The sequence below is a fragment of the Bombina bombina genome, chromosome 4 (genome assembly GCF_027579735.1).
Source record: "Bombina bombina isolate aBomBom1 chromosome 4, aBomBom1.pri, whole genome shotgun sequence".
Taxonomy (NCBI): domain Eukaryota; kingdom Metazoa; phylum Chordata; class Amphibia; order Anura; family Bombinatoridae; genus Bombina; species Bombina bombina.
Window position 1 is genome coordinate 701,430,420 of NC_069502.1, and position 16,619 is coordinate 701,447,038.

The window sequence follows — 16,619 nt, forward strand, 5'->3', positions numbered from 1 at the left end:
AAACAATAAAAATAGCACAATATTTTGGCTTGTTGTCACCATAGATGCAGCCTATTTATGCTCAATATGTGCCATTATCATAGAAGAAATTTTCAAATAAACCACGTTATTTATTTTGTATTCTCCATCCACCTCTCTCTCTATCTCTCTTTCTCATTTCCAACACAAAAAATTATATACATTATATATAAAGTTATAGAGAGAAATAGAGAGATAGTGACAGAAATACAGGTAGAGAGATGGAGACATAGAGATAGAGTGAGAGATATAGAGAGAAAGGGAGAAAAAAAGCAAGGGATTTAGAGGTATAGAGATGGAGGGGGGTAGAGAGAGAGGGGGGAATAGAAAGAGAAGGAATGAGAGGGTGAGATAGGGAGAGAGATAGAAGTAGAGAGAAAGGTGAGAAAGAGAAGAAGATAAAGTGAGGGAGAGAGGGGTATAGAGAGACAGATAGTGAGAGAGAAAGATTTATTAAGAAAAAGAGAGGAAGAGAGAAATAGAGAGAGAGGGAGGGATAGAGGGCTTGTAGAGGGAGAGTTCGAGTGGGGATAGAGGGAGACATAGAGATCAAGTCATAGAGAGAGAGAGGGAGAGAAAAAACGAGGGAGGTAGAGTGAAAAAGGTGGAGAGAGAGAGAAAGAGATAGAGATATTCATATAGGGTGGAGAGAGAGACGGTTGGATAGAAAGAGAAGGAAGTTGAGGGTTAGATAGGGAGAGAGAGAGGGGGAGAAAGAGAAGAAGAAAAAGTGAGGGAGAGAGGGGGAGAGATATAAAGATAGTGAGAGAGAGAGAGATAGTGAGAGAAAGAGAGCGATAGAGAAATAGAGGTAGAGAGAGGGAGGGATAGAGGGGTTAGAGAGGGAGAGATAGAGTGAGAGAGAGGGACAGAAAAAGAGAGGGAGGTAGATTGATAGAGTGTAAAAGATAGAGCAAGATAAAGAGAGAGGTAAAGAGAGAGTAAAAAAGTGGGGTATAGAGAGAGGGAGGGGGATAGAAAGAGAAGGAAGTAGAGGGTGAGATAGGGAGAGAGGGGGGTAAAGAGAGAAATTGAACGAGAAATAGAGGGAGAAAAAGATGGAGTACGTGAGACAGAATGAGATATAGAGAGGGAAAGATAGTTACATAGAGAGGGATAGGAGAGAGGGGGGGTAGACAGAGAGAAAAAGAGGGAGAGAGAAAGTAAGGGAGAAAGAGGTGGAGAGAGAGAGAGAGAGAGTGATCGAAAGAGGGGGATAGAGAGCAAGAGAAATAGAGTGTGAGAAATACATAGAAATAGATAGAGAGTGAGAGAAAAAGATAGAGAGGTTGAAACAGAGGGAGAGAGAGAGGGAATGATAGTGGTAGAGAGAGAGGGAGAGATACAGAGATTTGGGGGGGGGGAGAGAGGGGGATAGAGAGGAAGATACAGGTGTTTATCCATGTATTTAATGGAGCTAAAAATGTGCTTGTGCACGTGAAGTTATCTGGGAGCAAGCACTGATTATATACACTAAAGGAGCACTTTTGCAGAGACTTAAGTACTAGTTAATCACATATTTATGAATTTTAATTATATAACTATGCTGGTTATGCAAAATTGAGTGATGGGTAATATGGTTAATAAAGCTGTAATATATCTTCCAAAAATTTTTTTATCAAGGTGTAGACTGTTCCTTTTAAATCAGTGATTTGCAAGCTTTTTAAGGCCATGGCACACTTTTTTAAATGACAAATTCCTGTGGCAGAGGGACAACCCTGCACTGTTGTCAGTCTGCCGTGGCACACCTGATTATCTCTCATGGCACACTAGTGTGCCAAGGCACACTGGTGGAAAAACACTACTTTAAATGTTGTTAGACGTAAGATCATGAGAAGCAGATAATATATATTTTAAATGATGATTGTTGTCATCATATTGATATATAGAGGTTGATGTGGTCTACAAAATTTATTCTTTTTTAAATGATTAAAACTTTCAATCGTCCTTCAACAAAGGATAATAAAAAAAATTATATGTTAAAATTATAGATTTTTTAAATTTAGTATTATCTTTAAGATACATATAGGAAAATAATTAGTTTAATGTAATATTGAGTTAGCACAGTACATAATTAAAGTATACATACAGCAATAATAAATAAACAAAGCTAATTCAGTATCTTTATATAGATAAATCACTTATGGAAAATAGACATATACTCATTGATGTATACTGTAATATAGATTCATAAACATCAATTTAATAATTGTTCAATTGTCCGTGTAATTGTAAGAACATGAACACAAGAATAAAATCAGGAATGCAGAGGAACAGCTCCAACAAATCAGATAGTTTGATTAAAAGTACAGTAAAACGGCAATGCTCATGATATAAAATTATTTATTTGGGGTACAGATTGACTATAAAAAAATGAAAATAATATGTTGCTAATAAATAAATTAAAAAGTAAGCACAATTTATTTGAACAGTTTACAAAAAAAAAAGAAAAACAGAATCGTAATTATGAATTAGTATACAATGTTGAAGATCATAATGTGTTTGGAAAAAATAGAAAAGATTACATATTTAATTTAGATATTACCGATATTATATTAATCAGTGAAGCTATTACTTCCACTGACGAATAAAACACACAGGTACCAAGTTTGTTTTTGCAGAGTGTGATATCGAATACAGACTTCCGTTATAAATCTAATACTGACTTCCGGTTTTTAGGAGAATCTCAATGCGCATGCGTATTTCTGAACGATGATGTCACTGGGAGCTCCGTGAACGAGCGTAACAGTGAAGGAGAAGGTATCTATACCAAAGGAGGGGAAGCTATTGGGAGGAGTTAGACGGCCATATTTACAACAGGGAACACAAACTTTGAATACAGCGATGTTGGTTATGCGACTACAATAAAAACGGATGCAGGGTATCGTTTGAATTCTAAGATTGCGATTAGTCATATGGGATAACGTTTTATTAGGTGTAGACTGTCCCTTTAAAGGGACATTAAACCCCAAAATTTTCTATCATGATTCAGATAGAGAATTTTTTTTTTTTTTAAAGTTTCCAATTTACTTCTGTTATCAAATTTATTTCATTCTTATGTTATTCTTTGCTGAAGAGATACCTAGGTAGGTAGCGTGCACATGCATGAAGCAATACATGACAGGAAACAGTGCTGCCATCTAGTGCTCCTGCTAATGTATAACATTGTTGCAAAGGCAACTTAGTTGAGAAACAAAGATATAGAAATAAACACTTTACTTGTTTTTATAATTATTAATAAATAATAACAATACTCAAATCACAAAGGCCACATTATTTTTGCAAGTTAGAATATTGAGACTTACTTTCCCATAATATTTACTCTGATTCTACATCTCAAAAAAACTTAGCAGTACATTTTGTTTTGCATAGGCATTTTCCTACTTGTATCACTTTATTGTCATCTGTATTGCTATTACAATAAATATAATATGTTAATCTTCGATACACAATCTTCACTTATTTCGTTTTGTCTTTTTTTCTTCAATCTTTCTTAAAAATGTAATTCCTATTTCTGTTACATCATCCCCTTTCAGTCTGTCCTGAATAAATGTGACATCGGCTGGTAAGTGGATCTGCAGAGAGAAAAGGCTGTCAATAAATGCAACACTCATATAAGGAATTATACTACTACCCAATGGTAAAACACATTTGAAACACAGACATGAAAAAGCAAACACGTAATTCATTTACACACATGTGCAGAAGGCATTGCTCTTCAAGTTATTAACCCTTTCGTGTTCCAATGTAGACAAATTTAAACCCCGCGATCGTGCACACGATCGCAAGATTTCAATTATTGGATCGCGTCTGGGGGGCGTACCTACAACCCTAGGAACGCCCTCCAGCCCGCAATCAAATCCTGACAGCACAGAAGGCTACATGACGTTCTACTCCGTCATAATGGCTTTAAAGCCCAGTCTAATTATGACAGAATAGAACGGCATAACGGCTTTAAAGCCCAGTGTAATTATGACGGAATAGAACTGCATAACGGCTTTAAAAGGTTAATTATATAAACCCCTCATATGCATTGTCCTAGAGCAATATATGACTCTATGTCCCCCACCTCCATATCCAATTGACAATTCATTTCTTCCACCTGAAAAACACCTTCACCGTTCTTAATAAAAGTCTTTCATTATTCAGATACAGCAGGTGTGTCAAACTGGCAGCTCACGGGCCTCATGCGGCCCACGGCCTAATTTTGTGTGGCCCACACCACCTCCACGAAAAATAATATTTAAAATATGCTTATTACTTAAAGTGAATGTAAAGTTTCACAAATTAAAACCCTGTTGTTAAAAATACTCTTAAAAACAGGGGCACTTTCTTTCATGAAAGTTTACATAGCAGCTGTTTTTTTAAAATCGATCTATTGATATTCTTTGTTGAAAAGCATACCTAGGCAAGCACAGGAGCCGCAATGCACGACTGGGAGTTAGCTACTGATTGGCGGTTGCAAATATATGCCTCTTGTCATCAGATATGTCCAACTAGATCCCGTTAGTGCACTGCTGCTCATTTAACAAAGGATACCAAACGAAATTGTGCTATCCCACATCCAGATGTTATATTGCGTCCTAAGCTTTTGCTCAAGTGGTAACATTTTCCAGATTTAATATCGAAGTAAAAATGGAAGCACAATGGATTCTGCTTTTGTGATGTTGGTGAACCATAACGCTACCATTTTTATGCTCCAATTGTAATCTAGACCATTGCAAGACTGAAAGCTGTATCCCTGGTCTTCTAATGGATATCACTGAGGGTCTGATATTCAAAATCTCGCCGTTCAGGTAAGATGATCTCTCGTTGGTATGGGGAGGCCATTAAAAAAAAAGTTTAGAAACACAAGTTTTATCTTGAGAAATGTTTGCTGCTATGTAGTGTTCTTTATGTGAAACAGAGACTCCTACATTATAATACAAGGTCTAAAAAAAATCAGAGTTTGCGTCATTTCCCTCCATGTTGGCGAGGTTTGCATATCAGGCCCTATATGTGATGCCTTCTAAGCGATAGATTACGAGTGGTGCGCTGACTGTTGCACTCAAGCGAAAAACATAATTTATGCTTACCTGATAAATTTATTTCTCTTGTAGTGTAGTCAGTCCACGGGTCATCCATTACTTATGGGATTATATCTCTTTCCCAACAGGAAGTTGCAAGAGGATCACCCAAGCAGATCTGCTATATAGCTCCTCCCCTCACATGTCATATCCAGTCATTCGACCGAAACAAGACGAGAAAGGAGAAACCATAGGGTGCAGTGGTGACTGGAGTTAAATTAAAAAAATTTGAACTGCCTTAAAACAGGGCGGGCCGTGGACTGACTACACTACAAGAGAAATAAATTTATCAGGTAAGCATAAATTATGTTTTCTCTTGTTAAGTGTAGTCAGTCCACGGGTCATCCATTACTTATGGGATACTAATACCAAAGCTAAAGTACACGGATGAAGGGAGGGACAGGGCAGGAACTTTAAACGGAGGGAACCACTGCCTGAAGTACCTTTCTCCCAAAAATAGCCTCCGAAGAAGCAAAAGTGTCAAATTTGTAAAACTTTGAAAAAGTGTGAAGTGAAGACCAAGTTGCAGCCTTGCAAATCTGTTCAACAGATTCCTCATTTTTAAAGGCCCAGGTGGAAGCCACAGCTCTAGTAGAATGAGCTGTAATTCTTTCAGGAGGCTGCTGTCCAGCAGTCTCAAAGGCTAAACGTATTATGCTACGAAGCCAAAAAGAGAGAGAGGTGGCCGAAGCCTTTTGACCTCTCCTCTGTCCAGAGTAAACGACAAACAGGGAAGAAGTTTGACGAAAATCTTTAGTTGCCTGCAAATAGAACTTCAGGGCACGGACTACGTCCAGATTATGCAAAAGTCGTTCCTTCTTTGAAGAAGGGTTAGGACACAATGATGGAACAACAATCTCTTGATTGATATTCCTGTTAGAAACTACCTTAGGTAAGAACCCAGGTTTAGTACGCAGAACTACCTTGTCTGAATGAAAAATCAGATAAGGAGAATCACAATGTAAGGCAGATAACTCAGAGACTCTTCGAGCCGAGGAAATAGCCATCAAAAACAGAACTTTCCAAGATAACAGCTTAATATCAATGGAATGAAGGGGTTCAAATGGAACGCCTTGCAGGACATTAAGAACTAAGTTTAAGCTCCACGGCGGAGCAACAGTCTTAAACACAGGCTTAATCCTAGCCAAAGCCTGACAAAAAGCTGAACGTCTGGAATTTCTGCCAGACGCTTGTGTAGAAGAATAGACAGAGCAGAAATCTGTCCTTTTAACGAACTAGCGGATAAGCCCTTTTCTAAACCCTCTTGTAGAAAAGACAATATCCTAGGAATCCTAACCTTACTCCATGAGTAACTCTTGGATTCGCACCAATACAAATATTTACGCGATATCTTATGGTAAATTCTTCTGGTAACAGGTTTCCTAGCCTGTATTAGGGTATCAATAACCGACTCCGAGAAGCCACGCTTTGATAGAATCAAGCGTTCAATCTCCATGCAGTCAGCCTCAGAGAAATTAGATTTGGATGGTTGAAAGGACCCTGAATTAGAAGGTCCTGCCTCAGAGGCAGAGACCATGGTGGACAGGACGACATGTCCACTAGGTCTGCATACCAGGTCCTGCGTGGCCACGCAGGCGCTATCAGAATCACTGATGCTCTCTCCTGTTTGATCTTGGCAATCAGTCGAGGCAGCAGCGGAAACGGTGGAAATACATAAGCCATCTGGAAAACCCAAGTGGCTGCTAGAGCATCTATCAGCGCCGCTCCCGGGTCCCTGGACCTGGATCCGTAATGAGGAAGCTTGGCGTTCTGGCGAGACGCCATGAGATCCAGATCTGGTTCGCCCCAACGATGAATCAGTTGAGCGAAGACCTCCGGATGAAGTTCCCACTCCCCCGGATGAAAAGTCTGGCGACTTAGAAAATCCACCTCCCAGTTCTCCACGCCTGGGATGTAGATTGCTGACAGGTGGCAAGAGTGAGACTCTGCCCAGCGAATTATCTTTGAGACTTCCAACATCGCTAGGGAACTCCTGGTTCCCCCTTGATGATTGATGTAAGCCACAATCGTGATGTTGTCCGACTGAAATCTGATGAACCTCAGAGTTGCTAACTGAGGCCAAGCTAGAAGAGCATTGAATATCGCTCTTAACTCCAGAATATTTATTGGGAGGAGTTTCTCCTCCTGAGTCCATGATCCCTGAGCCTTCAGGGAATTGCAGACTGCGCCCCAACCTAGAAGGCTGGCGTCTGTTGTTACAATCGTCCAATCTGGCCTGTAAAAGGTCATCCCCTTGGACAGGTGGGGCCGAGAAAGCCACCATAGAAGAGAATCTCTGGTCTCTTGGTCCAGATTTAGTAGAGGGGACAAATCTGAATAATCCCCATTCCACTGACTTAGCATGCACAATTGCAGCGGTCTGAGATGCAGTCGCGCAAATGGTACTATGTCCATTGCCGCTACCATTAAGCCGATTACTTCCATGCACTGAGCTACTGACGGGTGTGGAATGGAATGAAGGGCACGGCAAGCATTTAGAAGTTTTGATAACCTGGCCTCCGTCAGGTAAATTTTCATCTCTACAGAATCTATAAGAGTCCCTAGGAAGGGAACCCTTGTGAGTGGTAATAGAGAACTCTTTTCCACGTTCACCTTCCACCCATGCGATCTCAGAAATGCCAGAACTATCTCTGTATGAGACTTGGCAGTTTGAAAACTTGACGCTTGTATCAGGATGTCGTCTAGGTACGGAGCCACCGCTATGCCTCGCGGTCTTAGTACCACCAGAAGTGAACCCAGAACCTTTGTAAAGATTCTTGGAGCCGTAGCTAACCCGAAGGGAAGAGCTACAAACTGGTAATGCCTGTCTAGGAAGGCAAATCTTAGGTACCGATAATGATCCTTGTGAATCGGTATGTGAAGGTAGGCATCCTTTAAGTCCACAGTGGTCATGTACTGACCCTCTTGGATCATGGGTAGGATGGTTCGAATAGTTTCCATTTTGAATGATGGAACTCTTAGGAATTTGTTTAGGATCTTTAAGTCCAAAATTGGTCTGAAGGTTCCCTCTTTCTTGGGAACCACAAACAGATTTGAATAGAATCCCTGCCCGTGTTCCGTTCGCGGAACCGGGTGGATTACCCCCATTAGTAAGAGGTCTTGTACACAGCGTAGAAACGCCTCTTTCTTTATTTGGTTTGCTGATAACCTTGAAAGATGAAATCTCCCTTGTGGAGGAGAAGCTTTGAAGTCCAGAAGATATCCCTGAGATATGATCTCCAACGCCCAGGGATCCTGGACATCTCTTGCCCAAGCCTGGGCGTAGAGAGATAGTCTGCCCCCCACTAGATCTGTTTCCGGATAGGGGGCCCTCTCTTCATGCTGTCTTAGGGGCAGCAGCAGGTTTTCTGGCCTGCTTGCCCTTGTTCCAGGACTGGTTAGTTTTCCAGCCCTGTCTGTAACGAGCAACAGCTCCTTCCTGTTTTGGAGCGGAGGAAGTTGATGCTGCTCCTGCCTTGAGGTTACGAAAGGCACGAAAATTAGACTGTTTGGCCTTTGATTTGGCCCTGTCCTGAGGTAGAGCATGGCCCTTACCTCCTGTAATGTCAGCGATAATTTCTTTCAAGCCGGGCCCGAATAAGGTCTGCCCTTTGAAAGGAATATTAAGCAATTTAGATTTAGAAGTCACGTCAGCTGACCAGGATTTAAGCCATAGCGCTCTGCGCGCTTGGATGGCAAATCCGGAGTTCTTAGCCGTAAGTTTGGTTAAATGTACGACGGCATCAGAAACAAATGCGTTAGCTAGCTTAAGTGCTTTAAGCTTGTTCATAATTTCATCCAATGGAGCTGTGCGAATGGCCTCTTCCAGAGACTCAAACCAGAATGCCGCCGCAGCAGTGACAGGCGCAATGCATGCAAGGGGCTGTAAGATAAAACCTTGTTGAACAAACATTTTCTTAAGGTAACCTTCTAATTTTTTATCCATTGGATCTGAAAAAGCACAACTATCCTCCACCGGGATAGTGGTACGCTTAGCTAAAGTAGAAACCGCTCCCTCCACCTTAGGGACCGTCTGCCATAAGTCTCGTGTGGTGGGGTCTATAGGAAACATTTTCCTAAATATGGGAGGAGGGGAAAAAGGCACACTGGGTCTATCCCCACTCCTTGCTAATAATCTCTGTAAGCCTTTTAGGTATAGGAAACACGTCAGTACACACCGGTACCGCATAGTATCTATCCAACCTACATAATTTTTCTGGAATTGCAACCGTGTTACAATCATTCAGAGCCGCTAATACCTCCCCTAGCAATATGCGGAGGTTCTCAAGCTTAAATTTAAAATTAGAAATCTCTGAATCCAGTCTCCCTGGATCAGATCCGTCACCCACAGAATGAAGCTCTCCGTCTTCATGTTCTGCAAATTGTGACGCAGTATCGGACATGGCTCTCACATCATCAGCGCGCTCTGTCCTTAACCCAGAGCTACCACGCTTGCCTCTTAATTCTGGCAATTTAGATAATACTTCTGTCATAACAGTAGCCATGTCTTGCAAAGTGATTTGTAAGGGCCTCCCTGATGTACTTGGCGCTTCAAAATCACGCACCTCCTGAGCGGGAGGCGAAGGTACTGACACGTGAGGAGAGTTAGTCGGCATAACTTCCCCCTCGTTGTCTGGTGATAATTTCTTTGCATGTAAAGACTGACTTTTATTCAAAGTTACATCAATGCATTTAGTACACCTTTTTCTATGGGGCTCCACATTGGCCTTCATACATAGTGAACAAACAGATTCATCTGTGTCAGACATGTTTAAACAGACTAGCAATGAGACTAGCAAGCTTGGAAAATACTTTTCAAATAAATTTACAAGCAATATAAAAAACGCTACTGTGCCTTTAAGAAGCACAAAAAGCTGTCACAGTTGAAATAACAATGAACCAAATTAGTTATAGCAACCAAATTTTCACAGTAAAAAGTTAGCAAAGGATTGCACCCACCAGCAAATGGATGATTAACCCCTTAATACCCAAAAACGGATAAAAATGTAATAATTAACGTTTTTATCACAGTCAAACACACTGTCACAGGTCTGCTGTGACTGATTACCTCCCTCAAAATGAATTTTGAAGACCCCTGAGCTCTCTAGAGACGTCCTGGATCATGGAGGATGAAGTAGGAAGATTGTGACTGAATTTTTACTGCTCAAAAAAGCGCTAAAATAGGCCCCTCCCACTCATATTACACAGTGGAGAAGCTCAGTTAACTGTTTCTATGCAGAAACAAAAGTTAGCCATGTGGTAAAAATCATGCCCCAATAAGTTTTATCATCAAGTACCTCACAAAAAACGATTAACATGCCAGTAAACGTTTTGAACATACATTTTAAAAGTTATGAAGTATTATTAATAAGCCTGCTACCAGTCGCTTTTACTGCAGTTAAGGCTCACACATTACTTCAGTATTAACAGTATTTTCTGAGTCAAATTCCATTCCCTAGAAAAATACTTCAGTGTACACACACTCCTCAGCCTAATACCAGTCGCTACCACTGCATTTAAGGCTGTACTTACATTACATTGGTATCAGCAGTAATTTCTCAGTCAATTCCATTGCTTAGAAAAATAATTTACTGCACATACCTCGTTTGCAGGGGGGCCCTGCATGCTATTCCCCTCTTCTGAAGTTACCTCACTCCTCAGAATGTGCGAGAACAGCCAGTGGATCTTAGTTACGTCTGCTAAGATCATAGAAAACGCAGGCAGATTCTTCTTCTAATGCTGCCTGAGAACAAACAGCACACTCCGGTGCCATTTAAAATAACAAACTTTTGATTGAAGAAATAAACTAAGTTTAAAAACACCACAGCCCTCTCACAACAACCTATCTTTAGTTAGCTTGCAAGAGAATGACTGGATATGACATGTGAGGGGAGGAGCTATATAGCAGATCTGCTTGGGTGATCCTCTTGCAACTTCCTGTTGGGGAAGAGATATAATCCCATAAGTAATGGATGACCCGTGGACTGACTACACTTAACAAGAGAAAAGGGGTTTATCGAGGATCTGTGCATCAGGATCGCATAACTTCAGAGCTCTGGTTAACTGTTACACTTGACTAAAAAGTTGCACTAATTAAACACATCAAAAGTATCAAAATTGAATAAAAGAAAAGTTATAAAGGCTTTAAAGATATGAGGTCTCAGGTGTAAGGGGGAGAAAAAGCAGGCAAAGGGCTTTAACATAGAGATACATATATATATATATATATAGATACATGTCTAAATATATATATATATGTGTGTGTGTGTGTTTGTGTATATATATATATATATATATATATAATGTTTATATGTCTGTACAAATGTATTTATATTTGTATATATGTAGTTACAGACATATATACACATGCAACTTTACACACTCCATTGATGTCCATGGGGGAATGTGCAAATGTGGTTGCAATATTCTTAGGCTTCTTGCGCGTGTTGGGTTAGCTCTTGACCGAAAAAAAATTTCTTTCAACTTCTAATACGCACGCATCTCAATGCACACAAAAAGGTTACAGAGTTAACGCACGAGCGAGAGCGCAAAATACCTCTTCCCTCTTAATCTAGCCCTAAATTAACATGCAGCTATATACAGCTTTTAAAATATTGGTGCACTAAGCATGTTTACCCCTGAAGTGTGCATATTATTGACTCTAAATGCTTATTTGTTTAGGGCCGCTTTCTCTTGTTAAGTGTATCCAGTCCACGGATCATCCATTACTTATGGGATATTAACTCCTCCCCAACAGGATGTGCAAGAGGATTCACCCAGCAGAGCTGCTATATAGCTCCTCCCCTAACTGCCATTACCAGTCATTCTCTTGCACCCAACGAATAGATAGGATGTGTGAGAGGACTGTGGTGATTATACTTAGTTTCATACCTTCAATCAAAAGTTTGTTATTTTATAATAGCACCGGAGTGTGTTATTCCTTCTCTGGTAGAATTTGAAGAAGAATCTACCTGAGTTTTTCTATGATTTTAGCCGGAGTAGTTAAGATCATATTGCTGTTTCTCGGCCATCTGAGGAGAGGTAAACTTCAGATCAGGGGACAGCGGGCAGATTAATCTGCAAAGAGGTATGTAGCAGCTTATTATTTTCTGACAATGGAATTGATGAGAAAATTCTGCCATACCGATATAATGTAAACTCAGCCTTAAATGCAGTAGCAGCAACTGGTATCAGGCTGTCATGTATGTATATTTTACACTTCAGTATTCTGGGGAATGGCACTTCACTGGAATTATACTGTATGTATAAAACTTTAGCCTAATTTGCAGGGACTAGCAACAGGCTTTTTAATAACACTCAATTTATTAATGTTAAACGTTTTTTGCTGGCATGTAAAATCGTTTAATTTTCTGAGGTACTGGGTGAAAAAATGTTTTGGGCACTATTTTTTTCCACTTGGCAGTCGTTTTATTTAATTTATGACAGTTTACTGATCTCTCTCACTGTTAGCTATCAGGGTTAGTTATCCTTTGCTAATGGGAGCAATCCTTTGCTAAAATTGTGTTTTTTACAAAGATTTGATGCTATAACTTTTCAGTTTATTAATTTTCAACTGTCATAACTTTTTCTGTGCTTCTTATAGGCACAGTACGTTTTCATATTATAGTAAATTACTTGAAAAGTATTTCCAAGTTGCTAGTTTATTTGCTAGTGTGTTAAACATGTCTGATTCAGAGGAAGATATCTGTGCTATATGTGCTAAAGCCAAAGTGGAGCCCAATAGAAATTTATGTACTAACTGTATTGATGCTACTTTAAATAAAAGTCAATCTGTACAAATTGAACATATTTCACCAAACAACGAGGGGAGAGTTATGCCGACTAACTCGCCTCACGTGTCAGTACCTGCATCTCCCGCTCGGGAGGTGCGTGATATTGTAGCGCCGAGTACATCTGGGCGGCCATTACAAATCACATTACAGGATATGGCTACTGTTATGACTGAAGTTTTGGCTAAATTACCAGAACTAAGAGGTAAGCGTGATCACTCTGGGGTGAGAACAGAGTGCGCTGATAATATTAGGGCCATGTCAGACACTGCGTCACAATTTGCAGAACATGAGGACGGAGAGCTTCATTCTGCGGGTGACGGTTCTGATCCAAACAAACTGGATTCAGATATTTCAAATTTTAAATTTAAGCTGGAAAACCTCCGTGTATTACTAGGGGAGGTGTTAGCGGCTCTGAATGATTGTAACACAGTTGCAATACCAGAGAAAATGTGTAGGTTGGATAAATATTTTGCGGTACCGGCGAGTACTGACGTTTTTCCTATACCTAAGAGACTTACTGAAATTGTTACTAAGGAGTGGGATAGACCCGGTGTGCCGTTCTCACCCCCTCCGATATTTAGAAAGATGTTTCCAATAGACGCCACCACACGGGACTTATGGCAAACTGTCCCTAAGGTGGAGGGAGCAGTTTCTACTTTAGCTAAGCGTACCATTATCCCGGTGGAGGATAGCTGTGCCTTTTCAGATCCAATGGATAAAAAGTTAGAGGGTTACCTTAAGAAAATGTTTGTTCAACAAGGTTTTATATTGCAACCTCTTGCATGCATTGCGCCTGTCACGGCTGCAGCAGCATTTTGGTTTGAGTCTCTGGAAGAGACACTTGAATCAGCTCCATTAGATGAGATTACACACAAGCTTAAAGCCCTTAAGTTAGCTAACTCATTTATTTCAGATGCCGTAGTACATTTAACTAAACTTACGGCTAAGAATTCCGGATTCGCCATTCAGGCACGCAGAGCACTGTGGCTAAAATCCTGGTCAGCTGACGTTACTTCTAAATCTAAATTGCTTAATATACCTTTCAAAGGGCAGACCTTATTCGGGCCCGGGTTGAAAGAAATTATCGCTGACATTACAGGAGGTAAAGGCCATGCCCTGCCTCAAGACAGAGCCAAACCTAAGGCTAGACAGTCTAATTTTCGTTCCTTTCGTAATTTCAAAGCAGGAGCAGCATCAACTTCCTCTGCACCAAAACAGGAAGGAGCTGTTGCTCGCTACATACAAGGCTGGAGACCTAACCAGTCCTGGAACAAGGGCAAGCAGGCCAGGAAACCTGCTGCTGCCCCTAAGACAGCATGAATCGAGGGCCCCCGATCCGGGAACGGATCTAGTGGGGGGCAGACTTTCTCTCTTCGCCCAGGCTTGGGCAAGAGATGTCCAGGATCCCTGGGCGTTAGAGATCATATCTCAGGGATACCTTCTAGACTTCAAATTCTCTCCCCCAAGAGGGAGATTTCATCTGTCAAGGTTTACCCATGATCCAAAAGGGTCAGTACATGACCACAGTGGATTTAAAGGATGCTTACCTCCACATACCGATTCACAAAGATCATTACCGGTATCTAAGGTTTGCCTTTCTAGACAGGCATTACCAGTTTGTAGCTCTTCCATTCGGATTGGCTACGGCTCCGAGAATCTTCACAAAGGTTCTGGGTGCTCTTCTGGCGGTACTAAGACCGCGAGGAATTGCGGTAGCTCCGTACCTAGACGACATTCTGATACAAGCTTCAAGCTTTCAAACTGCCAAGTCTCATACAGAGTTAGTACTGGCATTTCTAAGGTCGCATGGATGGAAGGTGAACGAAAAGAAGAGTTCCCTTCTTGGGGACTCTTATAGATTCTGTAGAAATGAAGATTTACCTGACAGAAGACAGGTTAACAAAGCTTCAAAATGCATGCCGTGTCCTTCATTCCATTCAACACCCGTCAGTAGCTCAATGCATGGAGGTGATCGGCTTAATGGTAGCAGCAATGGACATAGTACCCTTTGCACGCCTACATCTCAGACCGCTGCAATTGTGCATGCTAAGTCAGTGGAATGGGGATTACTCAGACTTGTCCCCTACTCTGAATCTGGATCAAGAGACCAGAAATTCTCTTCTATGGTGGCTTTCTCGGCCACATCTGTCCAGGGGGATGCCATTCAGCAGGCCGGACTGGACAATTGTAACAACAGACGCCAGCCTACTAGGTTGGGGCGCTGTCTGGAATTCTCTGAAGGCTCAGGGACAATGGAATCAGGAGGAGAGTCTCCTACCAATAAACATTCTGGAATTGAGAGCAGTTCTCAATGCCCTTCTGGCTTGGCCCCAGTTAACAACTCGGGGGTTCATCAGGTTTCAGTCGGACAACATCACGACTGTAGCTTACATCAACCATCAGGGAGGGACAAGAAGCTCCCTAGCAATGATGGAAGTATCAAAGATAATTCGCTGGGCAGAGTCTCACTCTTGCCACCTGTCAGCAATCCACATCCCGGGAGTGGAGAACTGGGAGGCGGATTTCTTAAGTCGTCAGACTTTTCATCCGGGGGAGTGGGAACTTCATCCGGAGGTCTTTGCCCAAATACTTCGACGTTGGGGCAAACCAGAGATAGATCTCATGGCGTCTCGACAGAACGCCAAGCTTCCTCGTTACGGGTCCAGATCCAGGGATCCGGGAGCGGTTCTGATAGATGCTTTGACAGCACCTTGGACCTTCAGGATGGCTTATGTGTTTCCACCCTTCCCGATGCTTCCTCGATTGATTGCCAGAATCAAACAGGAGAGAGCATCAGTGATTCTAATAGCGCCTGCATGGCCACGCAGGACTTGGTATGCAGATCTAGTGGACATGTCATCCTGTCCACCTTGGTCGCTACCTCTGAAACAGGACCTTCTGATCCAGGGTCCCTTCAAACATCAAAATCTAATTTCTCTGAAGCTGACTGCTTGGAAATTGAACGCTTGATTTTATCAAAACGTGGTTTTTCTGAGTCAATTATTGATACCTTAATACAGGCTAGGAAGCCTGTTACCAGAAAGATTTACCATAAGATATGGCGCAAATACTTATATTGGTGCGAATCCAAGAGTTACTCATGGAGTAAGGTTAGGATTCCGAGGATATTGTCTTTTCTACAAGAAGGTTTAGAAAAGGGTTTATCCGCTAGTTCCTTAAAGGGACAGATTTCAGCTCTGTCCATTCTTTTACACAAACGTCTGTCAGAAGTTCCGGACGTTCAAGCTTTTTGTCAGGCTTTAGCTAGGATCAAGCCTGTGTTTAAAACTGTTGCTCCACCATGGAGTTTGAACCATGGAGTTAGTTCTTAATGTTTTACAGGGGGTTCCGTTTGAACCCCTTCATTCCATTGATATCAAGTTGTTATCTTGGAAAGTTCTGTTTTTAATGGCGATTTCCTCGGCTCGAAGAGTCTCTGAGTTATCTGCCTTACATTGTGATTCTCCTTATCTGATTTTTCATTCAGACAAGGTAGTTCTGCGTACTAAAACTGGGTTCCTACCTAAGGTGGTCACTAACAGGAATATCAATCAAGAGATTGTGGTTCCATCTTTGTGTCCTAATCCTTCTTCGAAAAAGGAACGTCTGCTACACAATCTAGATGTAGTCCGTGCCCTGAAATTTTATCTACAGGCAACTAAGGATTTTCGACAAACGTCTTCCCTGTTTGTCATTTATTCTGGTCAGAGGAGAGGTCAAAAAGCTTCGGCTACCTCTCTCT

At 41.4% G+C, this 16,619-nt stretch overlaps 1 protein-coding gene across 1 annotated transcript in view; it reads right to left on the reverse strand.

Moving 5' to 3' along the window:
- Nucleotides 1–3,473: 3,473 nt before the first annotated feature.
- The window catches only part of TRAPPC3L (trafficking protein particle complex subunit 3L), a 244,578-nt gene continuing 231,432 nt past the window's right edge, over nt 3,474–16,619 (reverse strand). The window contains exon 6 of the mRNA XM_053712190.1: nt 3,474–3,593. Within this exon, the coding sequence (XP_053568165.1) occupies nt 3,474–3,593 (120 nt within the window). The remainder of the gene's footprint in view (nt 3,594–16,619) is intronic.